The sequence below is a fragment of the Callorhinchus milii genome, unplaced genomic scaffold (assembly GCF_018977255.1).
Source record: "Callorhinchus milii isolate IMCB2004 unplaced genomic scaffold, IMCB_Cmil_1.0 Scaffold3, whole genome shotgun sequence".
Classification (NCBI taxonomy): Eukaryota; Metazoa; Chordata; class Chondrichthyes; order Chimaeriformes; family Callorhinchidae; genus Callorhinchus; species Callorhinchus milii.
In genome coordinates this window covers 37119789-37143228 of record NW_024704744.1, presented here as the reverse complement: position 1 = coordinate 37143228, position 23440 = coordinate 37119789, and the positions used below count along the sequence as shown (strand labels likewise).

The 23440-nt window shown below is 45.9% G+C and overlaps 2 protein-coding genes and 1 pseudogene across 2 annotated transcripts in view; 1 reads left to right on the top strand and 2 right to left on the bottom strand.

Moving 5' to 3' along the window:
- The first annotated feature begins 318 nt into the window (after positions 1 to 318).
- LOC103187619 lies at positions 319 to 7752 on the top strand (annotated as a pseudogene).
- Positions 7753 to 8128: 376 nt separating this feature from the next.
- On the bottom strand, positions 8129 to 11561 carry LOC121848528 (T-complex protein 1 subunit alpha-like; the record flags this gene model as incomplete). The annotated part of the gene is made up of 6 exons (XM_042332844.1): positions 8129 to 8723; positions 9019 to 9182; positions 9355 to 9547; positions 10139 to 10262; positions 11027 to 11202; positions 11527 to 11561. Coding segments are annotated over 6 exons (909 nt in total), but the record flags the coding sequence as incomplete, so codon positions are not given.
- Positions 11562 to 16392: 4831 nt separating this feature from the next.
- Positions 16393 to 23440, bottom strand: part of LOC121848527 (T-complex protein 1 subunit alpha-like) — a 17558-nt gene continuing 10510 nt past the window's right edge. Inside the window, 6 exon segments of the mRNA XM_042332843.1 lie at positions 16393 to 16986; positions 17282 to 17445; positions 17623 to 17815; positions 18407 to 18450; positions 18452 to 18537; positions 19302 to 19477. Of these exon segments, the coding sequence (XP_042188777.1) occupies positions 16770 to 16986; positions 17282 to 17445; positions 17623 to 17815; positions 18407 to 18450; positions 18452 to 18537; positions 19302 to 19477 (880 nt within the window). The 3' untranslated portion in view covers positions 16393 to 16769.

Sequence of the window (23440 nt, the reverse complement as noted above, 5' to 3'; positions counted from 1 at the left end):
GTTGGAAAAACTGAGCATCAACAGCCCTTTGGGGTAGTGAGTTCCATACATTCACTACCCTTTGAGTGAAGAAGTTCTTCCTCAACTCAGTGTGAAAGGGCTGGCCTCTGATTTTAAGGTTGTGACCCCTGGTTTTAGTTTCTCCAACCAGGTGCAGGGACCGGCCCTTGCGGGGACCGGCCCTTGCGGGGACCGGCCCTTGCGGGGACCGGCCCTTGCGGGGACCGGCCCAGGGTTGGCGTGACTGGCAGGGAGGGCGGGGCGGGGCTGGGCGGATATCCTGGTGCCCAACCCCCCCCCCTCCCGCCTCCTGCACTCGGTGCAGCGCCATGAGTGGGAGAGACGATGTTGTGATCCTCTCCGCAGCGAGAACCCCAATAGGTAACACAGAGAGAGCAGCACCACAGCCGTACAGCGGGGAGGGGACCCCCGGACACTGGGGGGGGACCCCCGAACACTGGGGGTGGGACCACCGGGCACTGGGGGGGGACCCCCGGACACTGGGGGGGGACCACCGGACACTGGGGGGACCCCGGACACTGGGGGGGACCCCCGGACACTGGGGGCGGCGACCCCCGGACACTGGGGGGGACCCCCGGGCACTGGGGGAGGACCCCGGGACACTGGGGGGGACCCGGGGACACTGGGGGGGACCCGTGGACACTGGGGGTGTGTGTGTGTGTGTGCGGAGGCGCTGCTCTGGAGTCGGATTTCCTGCAAACAGCTGAAGGATAATTGAAGCTGTTTGTGCGGGGCCTTCACCATCACTATTACCATTAACACAGCGCCCCCCCCCCCCCCCCCCACCCGCCCCCCGCCAGAAGGTGTCTCTGAAGTTATTTTGGGACAGGTTTTGACTGCAGGTACAATGTTGTATTTGAGTAATAGTGAACGGTACAGCATTTGTATACGACTTTTCAACCTGTCTCAAAGTGCTTTATAAAGTCTGAATGGGTGCCTGAGCTGGAAGGGAGATAGGTTGAGGGATTGGGGAAATAATAATAATAAATAATAATAATAATAATAATAGGGCAAAAGGTGCTGTTAAGGGTGGCTGGGGGTGGGGAAAGGGGGGCTGTGGCTGAAGTTGGCAGTCAGTGTTGTGAAGATGGAAGAACGTCAACTTGATAAGACCCCAGATGAAAGGTTGAAGATGAGGTTTGAATAAATCGTTGATTTGATATTCTGTACTGTCTCCGTGAGCTGACGTGAGCCAACGCCTGAAGTGCGGAGATGCTGACGGGAGCCAAGCAGGAAAGCCTTTGTCTTGTCAACATTAAAAACATAAGAAATAGGAGCAGGAGTAGGCCATTCGGCCCCTCAAGCCTGCCCCGCCATTTAATAAGACCATGGCTGATCTTCTAACCTAATTCCAGTTACCCGCCCTATCCCCATATCCCTTAATCTCTTTAGTTTTTAAAAATCAATCTCAGTCTTGAATATGTTCAATGACATACTGATGGAAGAGCCCCCTCTTTCACCAATACTGGTGCCAGTGGTCCACAAAATGAAACTCCTGCCTCCCGCACCACTCTTTCAGCCATGCATTCTATGGGGGAAAGTTTGGGCTTATTCAGGACTTGATAATCTGACAAGCAGTTGTCCAGGGGTCAAAGGTGAAAACGGAAAGGGGATAGGTAGAGTTGGTTGTCAGTGGCAAATGTATTGAAGTCCCTGGAAATTATGTCAACCTGGGGGAGTATGTAGATGAGGAGGAGAGGAGCCAGAAAAGAGCCCCAAGCCACACGTGATCATGTGGGTCAGAGGAAAAGGAGACATAGTGATGATCCTGCGATAAGTTGGAATGGAACCTGGATAGTGCAGAGCTACAGAGATGTACCAGAGGAGAGATGGTAGAGAAGAATAGAATGATCAAAAGTGTTGGATATAACCGCAAAATCGCGGAGGACCGGCAAGTACAAGGATCCCTGGTCACAGGAAGAGATGACTTGTTAATGACTGTCCAGGGACTGTCCATGCATCAGGCTTGAGTTTGTTGAACGTAGGGGATAAGTAGGTCACAGAGGTAGAGAGAGTGAGGGTGCGAAGGGATTTGTAGGTGAGATCCACAGACAGCCAATGGTGAATCTGAAGAGGATTCAAGGCCAAGCTCTGTTCTCTCCAAGGAGGATCATTTGATAGTGTTTAGAGCACTGACTGAGTTTTCACAGACTGAATATTATCCTCAACATACAAAGCCTACAGTCTACCGTTCCTCGCCCAGATTGGAGAGTTCGGAAGTCATGCAACTAGGTCCACCGAAAATTAAGTCATTGTGTTTACACTTTATAAACATTCACCTTGCAAGCTGCAGCTGAAATGTAAGCTCTGAAGCACTCTGTTTATGCAGCGCAAGAGGGGTTAGCGAAGGAGAGAAATGATGAAAGGATGAATGCAAGCCAACTGTGGTATTAAAAGAATTATTGTCCTTGTTATCTTCCTGTCTGGAGAATAAAATGCTATTTTATATTAACGTCTGAAAAAGACGTTATTATATAAAAAAATATAACTTCTTGTGCTAAACCTGTACTAAAGTTAAGGCTGGTTAACTTAACACTAATAATATGAGTAAATGATTCTCACTGAGTATTCCCGTGCCTCTTTTCAGAAAGTATCACCACCAACTCTGCACTGTAGTATTAAAGGAGTCTATTCCTTTTCTTTCACTGTTTTGTAGGCCAAGGACAGAATCCTGCCCGTCAGGCCAGCGTGGCAGCAAGCATTCCCTATTCGGTGCCAGCATGGAGCTGCCAGATGATCTGTGGTTCCGGACTGAAGGCCGTGTGTTTAGGAGCACAGTCCATCCTCACGGAAAACGCCAGGATTGTAGTAGCAGGCGGCGTGGAATGCATGAGCAAGGTTTACATGAGCAAAATTTCAGGATATTCTCTTTCATAGAGACAGCAGACATGATGGGCCCTAATGACTTCTTTCTGTAATGTAAATTTCTAATTACATAGCTCGGAAACAGGCCATTCAGCCCATGCTTCAAACAAGCCTCTCCCCTTTGCTAATCTCCACTTCCATACCCTCTGCTCCCTACTCAATCATGAATATATCATGTAAAGGTAGTTCAGTTCTGCCTGATTTTGTTGTTCAACCAAAGAACGGTACAGATAACGAATGTTGAACTTTTCCCTCCTGTTGTCTGAGCACAGAGGGATCAAGTGTGAAAGAAGCAAACATGAACTCAGCTAAATGGCTCGGCAGAAACGTTCACCGGTGGATACAATTTAGTGACTGTCACAACAAGCAGTTGCATTGTGCTGCCATTAATACACTTGTTTGTACCCCTAAATATTTAAAAATTGGTCATGCTTTTTTTCATGTTGGTTTGTGGAACAATGCTGTGTGCAATTGGGCTGCAGCATTCGCCGACAAATGCACAGTCACTCCATTTCACAGTAATTCCCTGTGAAGTGCTTCAGGATATTCTCATGATTATTATCTGAGATAGTAATTATTGTGAAGTGTTTGTAGGCATTTCAGTATGATAAGGCATTATACAAAGGCAAGTACTTCCTTTTCTCCAGCCAGATTTTGTTGCATGTGGAGTCCCAGTATACAGCAAGTACACTTAGCTAAAGCCTGCTTCTTTTAATCACAGGCTCCACATGTGGTTCCAATGCGAGTTGGGGTCAAAGTAGGAGACATGTCCCTTCAGGATACCATTCTGTGTGATGGCCTAATGGACGCCTTTTATAACTACCACATGGGTGTAACAGGTAAGAACTGTCACTGAATAAATACAAGGTTTGCATTTAAGCACTGGAAATTAATTGCATTTCCCTCTGTTTTCTAACCTCTCTGAGGATCTGTGGTGTTTAGTTCTAAGGCTACCAGCTGCCCTCCAGTATCTCATAAAAATGGCCGTACTTCATGTGTGAATCCGAGTGGCAAAGGGTCACTGGGCTGTTTGACCATGAGAGGAGATGGAATGTCACAGACAAGTCTCTTCCTGTCCACACAAGCACCTTCCAGCCAGGACCATTGAATGTGATAAGAAGTGGGAACACTGGCTGTATTTTTCCTCCTACTTATACAAACTAATTGTAACATCCCATCTGCTGCCAAGCTGAGACCAGGTAACCTGGCACAAATCTGGGTCTTCCAAGTCTCAGTTCAATGCCAGGCAGTGCCTTTGTCAACCAAGTGCTCAAAGAGAGCAGCTTGGGAATGGAGCAATCTATATGCAGGGTTTGATAAATTTATAAGATAGTATTGTTCTGATTAAAAATGAGGGGCGTTATTTGAATAGAAAATGTTCTTTTTGTTTCTATTTAATCATGTATTGTAACTATTTCTTAAAATTAGATACTGAAATAATGGGCACAATGTGTTTGAGCTCAGATTGCAATCCAAAGTGCCTGTTCCCAGCCTCCAAGACACAGTCGTGTATTAACTACCTCAGCTGTGGAGGTGCTCATCGATGATTGGAAAAATGTGAACAAATTTACTGGAACAAACCTGAATCCTTTCTGAAGTTCAAAATATGGAGGAGGTTAATTCTGTTCTGAACTGTAAAGGGAACATGACTGTTGACTAAAGATGCTCCTACAAAATACACAGTCACTACACACTTCATAGTTGTGAAGCACTTTAAACATCCTCGCGAATAGAAACATACTATGCTTGGTGGAGACCCAGGCATCCTACATGGCTCAGCCAACTTAAGACCAAAAGATTCTGTGGTTGAATTCCTTGGAAGCTCAAGCTTTTAACCTTTTTAGAGCAACAATATATCTTTAAAATTATCCTCTGTGGTGACAGATAAGCAAAGTCACCCGAGGGCAGTACTTTTACACTGTGATGACTGGCCTAACAGAAGCCAGGAAGGTGTGTGTTATCCTAAAACCACCTTGGAGGGTGTGAATGTGTGAACCAAAGCTGTGCAAGCTCATAGAACGGACGTAGATGTAAAGTAGCATGTTACTTGATAGCCATCATTATGTATAGCTACGGTCTCTTGGCCATGCACATATTTATATAAAGGTTTGAAGCTACAGAACGTTTCCCGAATTACTTTTCTCGTCCTCTCGATGCAGCTGAGAACGTGGCGATGCAGTGGCATGTGAGTCGAGAGGAGCAGGACAAGTTTGCTGTACAGTCCCAGAACCGAACTGAGGCAGCACAGAAAGCTGGCTATTTTGAAAAAGAAATTGTTCCTGTCTCCGTCCCTTCCAGGAGAGGTATGTGCTGTACTCCTAGGAGGAGAGATTTTGAGACTGACTGGTTCATCTGCACGAGCGCGTGTGAATGCGTGTAGGAGAAGGTTTCAGAAAGTTGCATATTCTAAGCTTTTTCAAGCCTCAAAAACAAATGGCATAGAGGGGACCTCTATAGAGGTATATAAGATGCTGAATGAGATTGAGAAAGTAAACCTACAATAATATATTCAGATACACCAGGCCAGCAGAAAACAAGGTACAGTTTCAGAGTTGTAAAGGACATTATTTAGGACACACAACAAGAAGTGTTTCTTTACACGTTGCTGCAACTGCAGTAGATTACCAGGAGGGATGGCAGAAGCTAGGTTGCTGGACACTTTTTTAAAAAAAACTATGCGGTAATGAGAGATGATAGCATGGATATTCTGGAAGGCTCAGATTGAATAGGCCGAAAGGTTTTATTTATCCAAACCTCTTTTGTGATCTTATGTCATCCAGTCTGCCCTAAACCCTATGGACTTGCAAGAGGTCTTCCAAACTATTTGGCACTCAACCAGACAGAGGCCAACATTATTCACTTCGACTAACATATGTGCCACACTTGTTTTTAAATGTATAACACTTATAATGAAATTAAAATTTTATTTGCTACTATTGTGTAGCCTCGAAGTGCTACATTTTAATTAGGAGCCTTAATAATCTAACATCATCCTCTCTCTCTTCAGGGCCTATCGAGGTGCCAACTGATGAGTTTCCCCGTCACGGAAGCACCTTCGAAGCCATGTCTAAACTAAAGCCGGCTTTTGCAAAGGGCGTATCTGGCACTGTCACTGCTGCTAATGCTTCAGGTCAGCAGAAAGAATCACTCTTGTAATTTGCTTATAAAGTCGTTGAAAAGAAGGCAGTAACTTTACTGACAACACACTCTGTTTGCTGTTCTGCAGGAATAAATGACGGGCCGCAGCTGTGATTCTGATGAAGAAATCAGAAGCTGACAAGAAATGCCTGAAACCTTTGGCTCAGATTGTATCCTGGGCCGAGGCTGGTTTGGATCCTGCCATTATGGGAGTCGGGCCTATAGCAGCAATAAGGAAGGCCGTAAGTAATACAAGAATATTGTTAATACTTATACCTCTTCACAGCATAGAGCCTTAACCAGACTCAGACATGTTCATTTATTAGCACAACTCTACTTTTATATGGTGTTTCCTGTTTTGGGAATGGGCTATCCTGCAAGTGAGAGAATTGGCAGCTATTCTGCCCCCAGGACTCTGCTATTGTTTTTTAAGCACCTGCAGGAGACGAGACTGGGGTCATGGCTCAACTCCAGGTATCTCCCTTTCCCATTTGGAAAAGGTCTGCTCGGTCACTCCTCACATGGCTGATATCATTGCCTGAGGAGCCGTCAAATTGTGTCCGCCCTGAAGTAGGGTCAAGTAGATTGTTTCCTTTTCAACCAATGATTCACCCACTGTGCATTCCATCATCTTCAGATTCAAGGGTAATGACTTAGATTTACTATTTATTCTAGGTAGAAAAAGCCGGCTGGACGCTGGATGAAGTTGATCTCTTCGACATCAATCAAGCTTTTGCATCACAGTCTGTGGCTGTTGTCAAGGAACTGGGTATAAACCCAGAGAAGGTGAGAAATGTAGATATAAAAATTGGCACTACAACTAAATGCAATTGATCCTTTTTACTTCCTGATTCACCCAATGGGTCAATGTGGGATGTAATAAAACAAGAAATTGCATTTATAAAGCGCCTTTCATGTCGGGAGGATGTCCCAAGTTGGATTCGGGAGGGATGGGGGCCAGGAAGATGACCGGTCAGAGGAAGGTTTTGAGGACCTTGAAGGAGGTAAGGGAGAGTTGAGGTGATAGGGCTCTCGTTGGAGTTCCACAAAGTGAGAGCAGATAGGCTGAAAGCCTGACTGCTGATGGTAGGATAGGCAGGGGACCTGAAGCAGGCCAGTGGAGTAAGGAGAAAATTAGGGAAAAGGTTTTCCCTCTTTTTTAAAAAAAATGCATTTTTTGTGTTTGTCTTTCTAGGTAAACATCCAAGGTGGTGCTATTGCTTTAGGTCACCCTCTGGGAATGTCTGGGTGCCGCATTCTGGTTACACTTCTCTACGCACTGGAGAGAACAGGAAAAAAGCGTGGCATTGCTTCTTTGTGCATAGGAGGTGGAATGGGAATAGCTATGTGTGTTGAAAGGCAATAAATTACACCTAAATTTTACTACAAGAACTGAAGATACTCTGCAGCTAAGCTACTGACTGGATAAAATTGAGCTTTTATTTTAGGTTACAGCCTGATTCCAATGAAATGTAGGTGCATTTTGTTTTTATAATGAATGTGTAAAGTAGGTAGGTTTTAAAACTATTCAAAACTTCAGTCCACATAAAACGGTTCTGAAAATTAGTGAAACTTTTAAATATTTGATTAAAAGTACTGAAGTTTGAAATCATAGTAATATTGTGTGTGTGGAATCCACACTTTTGTTAAAATTCATAAACTCCTTCCTATTATCTCTCAACTCAGATTGACCATTTTTTTCTTTATGAAATAAATTGCTCAATGTACCATTGCTGAATCTTGTAAACTGACTCTCAAATTACATCAAGTGCCAGTATTTATAGAAGGGCAAGATGGTTGAATACATGTGAGAAAGCAGGGGAACATTCATTGTATTTTAATTTTGCTTTAATTGATTTACAAATGCTGCCCTAATACTTTTGAGCATTTTATCATTCCCCATGGTAAGATCAGCAACCAAGAATCAGAGAGGTTACTTATTTGGGGAGATAATAATCATCCTTGTATTTGATATAGTGCTTTATTACATCCTTCCCCAGTAGTATTTTTAATTAATGTTTTCCCCAGTGAATTTGTGTGAGGGAGAAATCATGTCCACAATGAAATAACATACACAATTAATTAGATTTGAAAAGACCAGAAGCACAACATCAACGTTTATTCATGAAATTAAGGTGGTCTCTTAACAGCTCCCTACATAGATGGGCTGATCACTTGACAACTGTCACATTTTATTTCCGAAGGAGCTTGAAGCACAACTGTCAATGTACAGGAAATAATTTTGCACAAATAACTTGAAAGAGTTGACTATAGGTAACAAAGTAAGAGGTCTTTTAAATCCGGTTTGTGCCAAATAGCACTAAACAAGCATAGTAAATTAAACAGAGCACTACAACAAGTGGCACTGAATTTCAGACAAGTATGACAAGCTGCTCAATCTAGAACAGAAGTACAAGAAGCACCTGATGGATGCCAAGAGTTAAACATAAATTATAATAGCTGATTTTAGAACTCAGGTGCTTCAGCCATTAAGCTCTCCACTTTGAACTGCATCTTGGTAACTCTTTCCTTTGTCTTGCTTTTCATCTGGGTAAAGTTTGATGAGATCATCAATTCGCAGGATGGTTATAGCAGCTTCTGTTGCAAACTTCAGACTCTTGACTTTAACCATAGTAGGCTCAAAGACACCAGCTTGTTTGTTGTCCCTTGGCTTCCCATTCAATAAATCAAGACCAATCCTGCACAAACAAAATGTGAATTTGATTAACACTGTTTTAATAGCCAGTCACTACAATATTAGTAAAACCTTCATAATTTCCGATTGAATTCTGACAACTCAGCCGTAAAAGTTACTTTAACAAGATGGAGAAAATCAATTTTGCACTTTACTGCTATCTGGGGCACCAGGTCACCAAAAATCAATGATTGCTCATGAATTGCAACAATGTTCAAATTTAGTTTCATCGCTGATTCAGACAACAATGGGTCTCAAGTCACAATCTTTTGCAGACCACAGTACAATAAAATTTTTACCATTTCAAAGTTTTGCGATCAGGATTGACCTGAGCTTCGTTGTGGAATGCACGCAACTTTGCAACAAGGTCTGTAGAATCCTGAGCAGCATTCACTGCCAGAGTCCTAGGAATAATCAACATGGCCCGGGCAAATTCTGCAATGGCAAGTTGTTCACGTGATCCCTAAACAAAAAGACAACCAACAGTTAAATACATGAAGTACTTTTAACTTATTTTCTTAAAATAATTTTTAATACTGCAAATTAATAGGGACAGTAATCCCTGGTTAATCAGCTCAAAGCATACGGTAAAAGTGCCCTCCCCCAATAATCTTGAAATACAATTAAACCCATACCAAACTAGTTGCATAGTTTTCCAGGTAGATGGAGAGTGCAGCTTCCACAGCCCCACCTCCTGGAACTAAAGACTTGGACTCAAGCACTCTCTTCACAACACAGAGTGCATCATGTAGGGAGCGCTCCATCTCATCACACATGAAATCATTTGCTCCTCGCAGAATGATTGATGCAGAAGTACGGGCCTTTGTACTGAAAAGTACAAATTTAAAAAAATCCATACATCAGATAAACTTTACAACAATAGTACTTGTGAGGGTTGGGTTAAACTCATTTTAAAATGTCAGCATCAATTTATACCTCACTTTTAGAAATCAGAATCTAGATCCCTTTTTCAATCACAAACTTTGTGTGCACTGCTCCTGAATGAACAATACCTATTGATTATATACTGTTATGCAAAACAATATTCATTGCCGACTTAAACCAGGAATAGATGTGACAGTTCTACTTTCATCAGGAAACTGCTTGGATTATATTTATATGCACAACAAATTTAATCTGCATCTGTGCAGTCAATATAAAAAAAGATTCAACACAATTACAATCCCAACATCTTTTTCAATTCTGCAACATTAACAGTAGCATTGCAAGATACTACACTGTATACATTGGAGATAATTTTTTATGTTCAGCTAATGCATTACTGAGAAGACATCAGCAAGGTCTTCAGTCACACAAGGCTGAATATTCTCTATCCCAAGCGTACAACTGCTCATGCCACAGATATTAGCAGGGCAGCAAATAAATGGGAGTTCAGTAAGTTGTACATGTTTTTCTTACTTTTTAACAAGTATCAGTTCATCATCGCATATCCTTTCTTGAACCACCTCCTCAGCTTGGCCCACTAAAGAGGGATCAAAACTCTCATCTCCTTCCAAGTTTGCAAGTGTTGAACAGATAGTTGCTATAAACAAAAACAGGTAAAAATCATCAGAATAGGTTTCTCAGTCCAAGACACCCTTTTCTGATTTACGTACTTTTAACACTTCAACAAAATTACATTTGTATAGCGCTTTTCATGTCGGGAGGACGTCAGAATCACTAGGAAAATTCCAGCTGATTCCGAATGCCACCCTTTCAAAATTGAATGATATTAATATTGGACATTAAACTCGATAGCTTGTCACTCCAAGGGTAAAGAGCTGAGCAATAAGTTATCCGGAGTAGCGAGTTTGATATAGGTCCTCCCAGCTGCTCCGTGGCTTTTGGCCCTATCCTGTCACACGATAAGATGTAAGACAGCGTAGGAGGCCACGGCTTAGCCCCTGCAACGCATCTGAGCATAGGCACCCAACCTCCGCTACCAATCACAGCATCGGGCTGGAGGCCTTTGTAATGCAAGATGCCATATTACAGAACGAGTTATCAGATCAATTTTCGACTAAGAAGATAACGAATAAGCCATTTTCTGCTCGCTGGATTCAAACAATCTGAGTCAGTCAGTATCACTAGCCACTATGAATGTCAGCACAGACAGAGGCTACTCAGTGCACCATTGATCCGCGCTAGGAGTTGGGCCCACAGAATAAAATTAATGTTTTTGGTTTTGGGCCTCGTCCAACCAGGTCGGAATTCCGGATAACTGGAGTCCAATAAGGCAGGGGATCACTAGTTTCAAAGTATATATAATTCACAACAGTAACCAGTAAAAAAAAATGCTGCACTTACCTCCACTGGCCTTAGCAATTCGTCTGAGGTCTTTCTTCAGACAACGGCGTACTGCCATGGCACCAGCATCCACAAAATATTTTAGACACATATCATCAATGCCACCAGTAGTCAGAATGACATTGGCACCTGTGGCCAGAATCTTCTGAATTCTCTCTTTGGTGATATCAGACTCTCTGAAAGCAAAACAAGTTCATCACTACCTACAAAGCTATTTTACAAACATAAGATTATAAATACAAAAAAGACACCTCAAAGTGTGCATATTCACAATTATCAGACAACAGGATAGATCAAATTTTCATGTGGTAGAGAGGAAATATTTAGTTAAGAGCAAGCTGCGGCTCTCAGCGCGGACACCAAATATCAGCTTGGCACAGATCACTGGCAGTCACATTCATAGTTAAGGATTACTGACTCAACATCATTATATCATTGACGGGATATACAGTCGACAACAAATAATTCTAAAATTCTAAATGGAGTGTAATATGCCACACCCACGCAGACCGGCCGGCCCTTGCAGGGACCGGCCCTTGCAGGGACCGGCCCTTGCAGGGACCGGCCCTTGCAGGGACCGGCCCTTGCAGGGACCGGCCCTTGCAGGGACCGGCCCTTGCAGGGACCGGCCCTTGCAGGGACCGGCCCTTGCAGGGACCGGCCCTTGCAGGGACCGGCCCTTGCAGGGACCGGCCCTTGCAGGGACCGGCCCTTGCAGGGACCGGCCCTTGCAGGGACCGGCCCTTGCAGGGACCGGCCCTTGCAGGGACCGGCCCTTGCAGGGACCGGCCCTTGCAGGACCGGCCCTTGCAGGGACCGGCCCTTGCAGGGACCGGCCCTTGCAGGGACCGGCCCGTGCTGGGACCGGCCCTTGCAGGGACCGGCCCTTGCAGGGACCGGCCCTTGCAGGGACCGGCCCTTGCAGGGACCGGCCCTTGCAGGGACCGGCCCTTGCAGGGACCGGCCCTTGCAGGGACCGGCCCTTGCAGGGACCGGCCCTTGCAGGGACCGGCCCTTGCAGGGACCGGCCCTTGCAGGGACCGGCCCTTGCAGGGACCGGCCCTTGCAGGGACCGGCCCTTGCAGGGACCGGCCCTTGCAGGGACCGGCCCTTGCAGGGACCGGCCCTTGCAGGGACCGGCCCTTGCAGGGACCGGCCCTTGCAGGGACCGCCCTTGCAGGGACCGGCCCTTGCAGGGACCGGCCCTTGCAGGGACCGGCCCTTGCAGGGACCGGCCCTTGCAGGGACCGGCCCTTGCAGGGACCGGCCCTTGCAGGGACCGGCCCTTGCAGGGACCGGCCCTTGCAGGGACCGGCCCTTGCAGGGACCGGCCCTTGCAGGGACCGGCCCTTGCAGGGACCGGCCCTTGCAGGGACCGGCCCTTGCAGGGACCGGCCCTTGCAGGGACCGGCCCTTGCAGGGACCGGCCCTTGCAGGGACCGGCCCTTGCAGGGACCGGCCCTTGCAGGGACCGGCCCTTGCAGGGACCGGCCCTTGCAGGGACCGGCCCTTGCAGGGACCGGCCCTTGCAGGGACCGGCCCTTGCAGGGACCGGCCCTTGCAGGGACCGGCCCTTGCAGGGACCGGCCCTTGCAGGGACCGGCCCTTGCAGGGACCGGCCCTTGCAGGGACCGGCCCTTGCAGGGACCGGCCCTTGCAGGGACCGGCCCTTGCAGGGACCGGCCCTTGCAGGGACCGGCCCTTGCAGGGACCGGCCCTTGCAGGGACCGGCCCTTGCAGGGACCGGCCCTTGCAGGGACCGGCCCTTGCAGGGACGGGCCCTTGCAGGGACCGGCCCTTGCAGGGACCGGCCCTTCCAGGGACCGGCCCTTGCAGGGACCGGCCCTTGCAGGGACCGGCCCTTGCAGGGACCGGCCCTTCCAGGCCGTGACTGAGGTCATTTTGCTGGGTTTGGCAATGACCGTATTGCCCATGGCGATGGCTGGAGCTATCTTCCAGGTCAGGAGGTATAGTGGCATATTCCAGGGGCTGATGAGGCCAGCTAGAGAGAGCAGGATCAGCAGTTACTATAACATCAGCTATGTGTGCAGTTACAAGCAGTCAGGAAAAAATATGCAATATAGAAAAGAAGGAAAATGAGTGGAAATGTTTGATTATTAACCTGAAGAAATTATTACTATTCCATATTTCATCACAAAGCCGAGAGCAGCAAAACTTTAGTTCACTCTATCTCTTGCACACTACTGCCATGTTTCACCACCTATTGGCTAACAGGCATTCCCAGTCCCCTCTGTTGTTAAAGACAAAGTGTTGCTGTAGTAGCATTTCCTGAGAGTATTTCTACACATTGAACAGTATAATGATAGTCTGCTGATCCAATTTGCCTCCGCAAGCATTGGGGTTCATTTCTGGAGGGATAGAAATGAAAAGCTGGGAAGTTATATGGAACCTTGGTTAAACCACATTTGTACAGTTCTGGTCCCCATATTATAGAAAGGATATAGAGGCACTGGAGAAGTTGCAAAGGAGATTTACAAGGCTGATACTGGACCTGCAAGATTATACCTATCAGGAAAGGCTGAAGAAGCTTGGACTCTTTTCTCTTGAAAGGGGAAGAATGAGGGGTGACCTAATAGAGGTCTTTAAAATTATGAAATGTTTTGATTGGGTAGACATATAGAAGATGTTTCTACTTGTGAGGGAGACCAAAACCAGAGGCCATAAATATAAAATAGCCACCAATAAATCAAATAGGGAAGTCAGAAGAAAGTTATTTACCCAGAGAGTGGTGGGAATGTGGATCTTGCTAGCACAAGGAGTAGTTGAGGCAAATAGTATAGATGCCTTTAAGGGGAAGCTAGATATTTTATGTAATGCTATGTAAAGCTTAGGGGTTTTGCTAATAATAAAGTATGTTCCCCTCTTTCTCTGATTAGACAGCCTCTCTTTCAGATGGGTGTCAAAAAAGAACTCAAGGCACTATCCAAAGAGAGAAAGGAGTTTTTCTCCCAGTGTCCCGGCCAACAATCCTCTAGATAAAACTGATCATTCACCCCCATTGTGGGACATCATTGCTGTATGCAAAATGGGACTGCCAAGTTTGCTTACAAAACGCAGTCAGTACACTTGACAGTAAATCCTGTGAAGTGTTTTCAGACATCCGCCTGATGTGAAAGGCGCTATATCAAACGGATTATTTATTTTTCACTAGTTATCTACTCCTCCACATCACCAATATCTTCCTTTCATCTGAACTCTCCTCCCTGATTCATATTGTGACCGATAGGGTGGGAGCTGCCCTCCCAGGCCTCACTAAGTAACCATTCTCCCAATCCTACAAGACTTTTCATTATAACGTTTAAAGTGAGCACCATTTTTATTTAACTTCAGGGCTGTTAACAAATGATTAGTGGCAGAGCTTCCTTTCACTGAGGGTGGAGAGATTGTGGTCACTATTACTGAAGAGATGTTTTATACACTGCTAACGGCAAATTTTGTTTAGGTCCTGGCCAGGGTCAAAGGAGCCAGTGAATCGCAACAGGAAGGGAAGTAAAAACAACAGACAACTTTAGCGTTTCCTGTGGATACCACCCGACCTCTCTCGTGAGATTGGGCAACATTACCAGCAGCGTTCATCTGGTCTCACCAAACCACAGTGTGTCTATGTGTGTGTGTGTGTGGGGGGGTGGGGGTGTCAGTACTAAACTAGAGTTAAATAAAACCAGCAGAGGACACTCACACTCAAGCTGGGACTCAGAGTTATGTCTGCTGAGGACGGGCCACAACTATGTGAATATGCACAACCTCACTGTGCACCATTGAGGAGACTCAATTAATTCTTTCTGCTATATTTACTTGCCTTCCCCTCCCCTTCTCACGTGAAATGACTTATATACAGTGACTGTTCCTTCTTTGGTTCCTCTTCAGAAAGAATCAGCAACTCCATATCAAAGCTGATGTAATTCTGCTCCTAGTTCTAAGCTCTACCACCGGTTAAATTATCCGAGGTACATGTTTTTTTGACAGACTTTGAAGAAACACAGCATTAATGAGCTGCAATATTCAATCCACTTTAATACCTCACCTACTCCCACTGGAGTTCGAGCGGTGAAGTGCGTGCAGCTCATGCGATCCATCTGTGTGCAGTCGGTGGTGTGGTGGAGGATGGACGAGGCGAAGAAACGGAAATTGTAAGACGCTCAAGGTATTTCTATGTTTCTGGCCACAGTTATCGTCTTCCCTGAAGTTTGAAAAGAAAAGGAACATTGAGGTATAAAGAAGAGGTATATTTACAACGACCACTGCTAACAAAGCCCTATGGCTGAATATGGCTCAAACATTGGAGTTCCACAAAGTGAGAGCAGATAGGCTGAAAGCCTGACTGCTGATGGTAGGATAGGCAGGAGACCTGAAGCAGGCCAGTGGAGTAAGGAGAAAATTAGGGAAAAGGTTTTCCTCTTTTTTTAAAAAATGCATTTTTTGTGTTTGTCTTTCTAGGTAAACATCCAAGGTGGTGCTATTGCTTCAGGTCACCCTCTGGGAATGTCTGGGTGCCGCATTCTGGTTACACTTCTCTACGCACTGGAGAGAACAGGAAAAAAGCGTGGCATTGCTTCTTTGTGCATAGGAGGTGGAATGGGAATAGCTATGTGTGTTGAAAGGCAATAAATGACACCTAAATTTTACTACAAGAACTGAAGATACTCTGCAGCTAAGCTACTGACTGGATAAAATTGAGCTTTTATTTTAGGTTACAGCCTGATTCCAATGAAATGTAGGTGCATTTTGTTTTTATAATGAATGTGTAAAGTAGGTAGGTTTTAAAACTATTCAAAACTTCAGTCCACATAAAACGGTTCTGAAAATTACTGTAACTTTTAAATATTTGATTAAAAGTACTGAAGTTTGAAGTCATAGTAATATTGTGTCTGTGGAATCCATACTTTTGTTAAAATTCATAAACCCCTTCCTATTATCTCTCAATTCAGATTGACCATTTTTTTCTTTATGAAATAAATTGCTCAATGTACCATTGCTGAATCTTGTAAACTGACTCTCAAATTACATCAAGTGCCAGTATTTATAGAAGGGCAAGATGGTTGAATACATGTGAGAAAGCAGGGGAACATTCATTGTATTTTAATTTTGCTTTAATTGATTTACAAATGCTGCCCTAATACTTTTGAGCATTTTATCATTCCCCATGGTAAGATCAGCAACCAAGAATCAGAGAGGTTACTTATTTGGGGAGATAATAATCATCCTTGTGTTTGATATAGTGCCTTATTACATCCTTCCCCAGCAGTATTTTTAATTAATGTTTCCCCAGTGAATTTGTGTGAGGGAGAAATCATGTCCACAATGAAATAACATACACAATTAATTAGATTTGAAAAGACCAGAAGCACAACATCACCGTTTATTCATGAAATTAAGGTGGTCTCTTAACAGCTCCCTACATAGATGGCTGATCACTTGACAACTGTCACATTTTATTTCCGAAGGAGCTTGAAGCACAACTGTCAATGTACAGGAAATAATTTTGCACAAATAACTTGAAAGAGTTGACTATAGGTAACAAAGTAAGAGGTCTTTTAAATCCGGTTTGTGCCAAATAGCACTAAACAAGCATAGTAAATTAAACAGAGCACTACAACAAGTGGCACTGAATTTCATACAAGTATGACAAGCTGCTCAATCTAGAACAGAAGTACAAGAAGCACCTGATGGATGCCAAGAGTTAAACATAAATTATAATAGCTGATTTTAGAACTCAGGTGCTTCAGCCATTAAGCTCTCCACTTTGAACTGCATCTTGGTAACTCTTTCCTTTGTCTTGCTTTTCATCTGGGTAAAGTTTGATGAGATCATCAATTCGCAGGATGGTTATAGCAGCTTCTGTTGCAAACTTCAGACTCTTGACTTTAACCACAGTAGGCTCAAAGACACCAGCTTGTTTGTTGTCCCTTGGCTTCCCATTCAATAAATCAAGACCAATCCTGCACAAACAAAATGTGAATTTGATTAACACTGTTTTAATAGCCAGTCACTACAATATTAGTAAAACCTTCATAATTTCCGATTGAATTCTGACAACTCAGCCGTAAAAGTTACTTTAACAAGATGGAGAAAGTCAATTTTGCACTTTACTGCTATCTGGGGCACCAGGTCACCCAAAATCAATGATTGCTCATGAATTGCAACAATGTTCAAATTTAGTTTCATCGCTGATTCAGACAACAATGGGTCTCAAGTCACAATCTTTTGCAGACCACAGTACAATAAAATTTTTACCATTTCAAAGTTTTGCGATCAGGATTGACCTGAGCTTCGTTGTGGAATGCACGCAACTTTGCAACAAGGTCTGTAGAATCCTGAGCAGCATTCACTGCCAGAGTCCTAGGAATAATCAACATGGCCCGGGCAAATTCTGCAATGGCAAGTTGTTCACGTGATCCCTAAACAAAAAGACAACCAACAGTTAAATACATGAAGTACTTTTAACTTATTTTCTTAAAATAATTTTTAATACTGCAAATTAATAGGGACAGTAATCCCTGGTTAATCAGCTCAAAGCATACGGTAAAAGTGCCTTCCCCCAATTAAAATACAATTAAATACAATTAAACCCATACCAAACTAGTTGCATAGTTTTCCAGGTAGATGGAGAGTGCAGCTTCCACAGCCCCACCTCCTGGAACTAAAGACTTGGACTCAAGCACTCTCTTCACAACACAGAGTGCATCATGTAGGGAGCGCTCCATCTCATCACACATGAAATCATTTGCTCCTCGCAGAATGATTGATGCAGAAGTACGGGCCTTTGTACTGAAAAATACAAATTTAAAAAAATCCATACATCAGATAAACTTTACAACAATAGTACTTGTGGGGGTTGGGTTAAACCCATTTTAAAATGTCAGCATCAATTTATACCTCACTTTTAGAAATCAGAATCTAGATCCCTTTTTCAATCACAAACTTTGTGTGCACTGCTCCTGAATGAACAATACCTATTGATTATATACTGTTATGCAAAACAATATTCATCGCCGACTTAAACCAGGAATAGATGTGACAGTTCTACTTTCATCAGGAAACTGCTTGGATTATATTTATATGCACAACAAATTTAATCTGCATCTGTGCAGTCAATATAAAAAAAGATTCAACACAATTACAATCCCAACATCTTTTTCAATTCTGCAACATTAACAGTAGCATTGCAAGATACTACACTGTATACATTGGATATAATTTTTTATGTTCAGCTAATGCATTACTGAGAAGACATCAGCAAGCTCTTCAGTCACACAAGGCTGAATATTCTCTATCCCAAGCGTACAACTGCTCATGCCACAGATATTAGCAGGGCAGCAAATAAATGGGAGTTCAGTAAGTTGTACATGTTTTTCTTACTTTTCAACAAGTATCAGTTCATCATCGCATATCCTTTACAACACAGTAAACCACCTCCTCAGCTTGGCCCACTAAAGAGTGATCAAAACTCTCATCTCCTTCCAAGTTTGCAAGTGTTGAACAGATAGTTGCTATAAACAAAAACAGGTAAAAATCATCAGAATAGGTTTCTCAGTCCAAGACACCCTTTTCTGATTTACGTACTTTTAACACTTCAACAAAATTACATTTGTATAGCGCTTTTCATGTCGGGAGGACGTCAGAATCACTAGGAAAATTCCAGCTGATTCCGAATGCCACCCTTTTAAAATTGAATGATATTAATATTGGACATTAAACTCGATAGCTTGTCACTCCAAGGGTAAAGAGCTGAGCAATAAGTTATCCGGAGTAGCGAGTTTGATATAGGTCCTCCCAGCTGCTCCGTGGCTTTTGGCCCTATCCTGTCACACGATAAGATGCAAGACAGCGTAGGAGGCCACGGCTTAGCCCCTGCAACGCATCTGAGCATAGGCACCCAACCTCCGCTACCAATCACAACATCGGGCTGGAGGCCTTTGTAATGCAAGATGCCATATTACAGAACGAGTTATCAGATCAATTTTCGACTAAGAAGATAACGAATAAGCCATTTTCTGCTCGCTGGATTCAAACAATCTGAGTCAGTCAGTATCACTAGCCACTATGAATGTCAGCACAGACAGAGGCTACTCAGTGCACCATTGATCCGCGCTAGGAGTTGGGCCCACAGAATAAAATTAATGTTTTTGGTTTTGGGCCTCGTCCAACCAGGTCGGAATTCCGGATAACTGGAGTCCAATAAGGCAGGGGATCACTAGTTTCAAAGTATATATAATTCACAACAGTAACCAGTAAAAAAAAATGCTGCACTTACCTCCACTGGCCTTAGCAATTCGTCTGAGGTCTTTCTTCAGACAACGGCGTACTGCCATGGCACCAGCATCCACAAAATATTTTAGACACATATCATCAATGCCACCAGTAGTCAGAATGACATTGGCACCTGTGGCCAGAATCTTCTGAATTCTCTCTTTGGTGATATCAGACTCTCTGAAAGCAAAACAAGTTCATCACTACCTACAAAGCTATTTTACAAACATAAGATTATAAATACAAAAAAGACACCTCAAAGTGTGCATATTCACAATTACCAGACAACAGGATAGATCAAATTTTCATGTGGTAGAGAGGAAATATTTAGTTAAGAGCAAGCTGCGGCTCTCAGCGCGGACACCAAATATCAGCTTGGCACAGATCACTGGCAGTCACATTCATAGTTAAGGATTACTGACTCAACATCATTATATCATTGACGGGATATACAGTCGACAACAAATAATTCTAAAATTCTAAATGGAGTGTAATGTGCCACACCCACGCAGACCGGCCCTTGCAGGGACCGGCCCTTGCAGGGACCGGCCCTTGCAGGGACCGGCCCTTGCAGGGACCGGCCCTTGCAGGGACCGGCCCTTGCAGGGACCGGCCCTTGCAGGGACCGGCCCTTGCAGGGACCGGCCCTTGCAGGGACCGGCCCTTGCAGGGACCGGCCCTTGCAGGGACCGGCCCTTGCAGGGACCGGCCCTTGCAGGGACCGGCCCTTGCAGGGACCGGCCCTTGCAGGGACCGGCCCTTGCAGGGACCGGCCCTTGCAGGGACCGGCCCTTGCAGGGACCGGCCCTTGCAGGGACCGGCCCTTGCAGGGACCGGCCCTTGCAGGGACCGGCCCTTGCAGGGACCGGCCCTTGCAGGGACCGGCCCTTGCAGGGACCGGCCCTTGCAGGGACCGGCCCTTGCAGGGACCGGCCCTTGCAGGGACCGGCCCTTGCAGGGACCGGCCCTTGCAGGGACCGGCCCTTGCAGGGACCGGCCCTTGCAGGGACCGGCCCTTGCAGGGACCGGCCCTTGCAGGGACCGGCCCTTGCAGGGACCGGCCCTTGCAGGGACCGGCCCTTGCAGGGACCGGCCCTTGCAGGGACCGGCCCTTGCAGGGACCGGCCCTTGCAGGGACCGGCCCTTGCAGGGACCGGCCCTTGCAGGGACCGGCCCTTGCAGGGACCGGCCCTTGCAGGGACCGGCCCTTGCAGGGACCGGCCCTTGCAGGGACCGGCCCTTGCAGGGACCGGCCCTTGCAGGGACCGGCCCTTGCAGGGACCGGCCCTTGCAGGGACCGGCCCTTGCAGGGACCGGCCCTTGCAGGGACCGGCCCTTGCAGGGACCGGCCCTTGCAGGGACCGGCCCTTGCAGGGACCGGCCCTTGCAGGGACCGGCCCTTGCAGGGACCGGCCCTTGCAGGGACCGGCCCTTGCAGGGACCCGGGGGCCCTTGCAGGGACCGGCCCTTGCAGGGACCGGCCCTTGCAGGGACCGGCCCTTGCAGGGACCGGCCCTTGCAGGGACCGGCCCTTGCAGGGACCGGCCCTTGCAGGGACCGGCCCTTGCAGGGACCGGCCCTTGCAGGGACCGCCGCAGGGCCCTTGCAGGGACCGGCCCTTGCAGGGACCGGCCCTTGCAGGGACCGGCCCTTGCAGGGACCGGCCCTTGCAGGGACCGGCCCTTGCAGGGACCGGCCCTTGCAGGGACCGGCCCTTGCAGGGACCGGCCCTTGCAGGGACCGGCCCTTGCAGGGACCGGCCCTTGCAGGGACCGGCCCTTGCAGGGACCGGCCCTTGCAGGGACCGGCCCTTGCAGGGACCGGCCCTTGCAGGGACCGGCCCTTGCAGGGACCGGCCCTTGCAGGGACCGGCCCTTGCAGGGACCGGCCCTTGCAGGGACCGGCCCTTGCAGGGACCGGCCCTTGCAGGGACCGGCCCTTGCAGGGACCGGGCAGGACCGGCCCGCAGGACGCCTTGCAGGGACCGGGCAGGCACCGGGCCCCTTGCAGACCAGGCCGTGACTGAGGTCATTTTGCTGGGTTTGGCAATGACCGTATTGCCCATGGCGATGGCTGGAGCTATCTTCCAGGTCAGGAGGTATAGTGGCATATTCCAGGGGCTGATGAGGCCAGCTAGAGAGAGCAGGATCAGCAGTTACTATAACATCAGCTATGTGTGCAGTTACAAGCAGTCAGGAAAAAATATGCAATATAGAAAAGAAGGAAAATGAGTGGAAATGTTTGATTATTAACCTGAAGAAATTATTACTATTCCATATTTCATCACAAAGCCGAGAGCAGCAAAACTTTAGTTCACTCTATCTCTTGCACACTACTGCCATGTTTCACCACCTATTGGCTAACAGGCATTCCCAGTCCCCTCTGTTGTTAAAGACAAAGTGTTGCTGTAGTAGCATTTCCTGAGAGTATTTCTACACATTGAACAGTATAATGATAGTCTGCTGATCCAATTTGCCTCCGCAAGCATTGGGGTTCATTTCTGGAGGGATAGAAATGAAAAGCTGGGAAGTTATATGGAACCTTAGTTAAACCACATTTGTACAGTTCTGGTCCCCATATTATAGAAAGGATATAGAGGCACTGGAGAAGTTGCAAAGGAGATTTACAAGGCTGATACTGGACCTGCAAGATTATACCTATCAGGAAAGGCTGAAGAAGCTTGGACTCTTTTCTCTTGAAAGGGGAAGAATGAGGGGTGACCTAATAGAGGTCTTTAAAATTATGAAATGTTTTGATTGGGTAGACATATAGAAGATGTTTCTACTTGTGAGGGAGACCAAAACCAGAGGCCATAAATATAAAATAGCCACCAATAAATCAAATAGGGAAGTCAGAAGAAAGTTATTTACCCAGAGAGTGGTGGGAATGTGGATCTTGCTAGCACAAGGAGTAGTTGAGGCAAATAGTATAGATGCCTTTAAGGGGAAGCTAGATATTTTATGTAATGCTATGTAAAGCTTAGGGGTTTTGCTAATAATAAAGTATGTTCCCCCTCTTTCTCTGATTAGACAGCCTCTCTTTCAGATGGGTGTCAAAAAAGAACTCAAGGCACTATCCAAAGAGAGAAAGGAGTTTTTCTCCCAGTGTCCCAGCCAACAATCCTCTAGATAAAACTGATCATTCACCCCCATTGTGGGACATCATTGCTGTATGCAAAATGGGACTGCCAAGTTTGCTTACAAAACGCAGTCAGTACACTTGACAGTAAATCCTGTGAAGTGTTTTCAGACATCCGCCTGATGTGAAAGGCGCTATATCAAACGGATTATTTATTTTTCACTAGTTATCTACTCCTCCACATCACCAATATCTTCCTTTCATCTTAACTCTCCTCCCTGATTCATATTGTGACCGATAGGGTGGGAGCTGCCCTCCCAGGCCTCACTAAGTAACCACTCTCCCAATCCTACAAGACTTTTCATTATAACGTTTAAAGTGAGCACCATTTTTATTTAACTTCAGGGCTGTTAACAAATGATTAGTGGCAGAGCTTCCTTTCACTGAGGGTGGAGAGATTGTGGTCACTATTACTGAAGAGATGTTTTATACACTGCTAACGGCAAATTTTGTTTAGGTCCTGGCCAGGGTCAAAGGAGCCAGTGAATCGCAACAGGAAGGGAAGTAAAAACAACAGACAACTTTAGCGTTTCCTGTGGATACCACCCGACCTCTCTCGTGAGATTGGGCAACATTACCAGCAGCGTTCATCTGGTCTCACCAAACCACAGTGTGTCTATGTGTGTGTGTGTGTGTGTGTGTGTGGGTGGGGGTGTCAGTACTAAACTAGAGTTAAATAAAACCAGCAGAGGACACTCACACTCAAGCTGGGACTCAGAGTTATGTCTGCTGAGGACGGGCCACAACTATGTGAATATGCACAACCTCACTGTGCACCATTGAGGAGACTCAATTAATTCTTTCTGCTATATTTACTTGCCTTGCCCTCCCCTTCTCATGTGAAATGACATATATACAGTGACTGTCCCTTCTTTAGTTCCTCTTCAGAAAGAATCAGCAACTCCATATCAAAGCTGATGTAATTCTGCTCCTATAGCGCATCGTCGTGGTAACATATGAAAGTTCTCCATACATCGGTTGACTTTTCTTTGGGGTACACGCTAA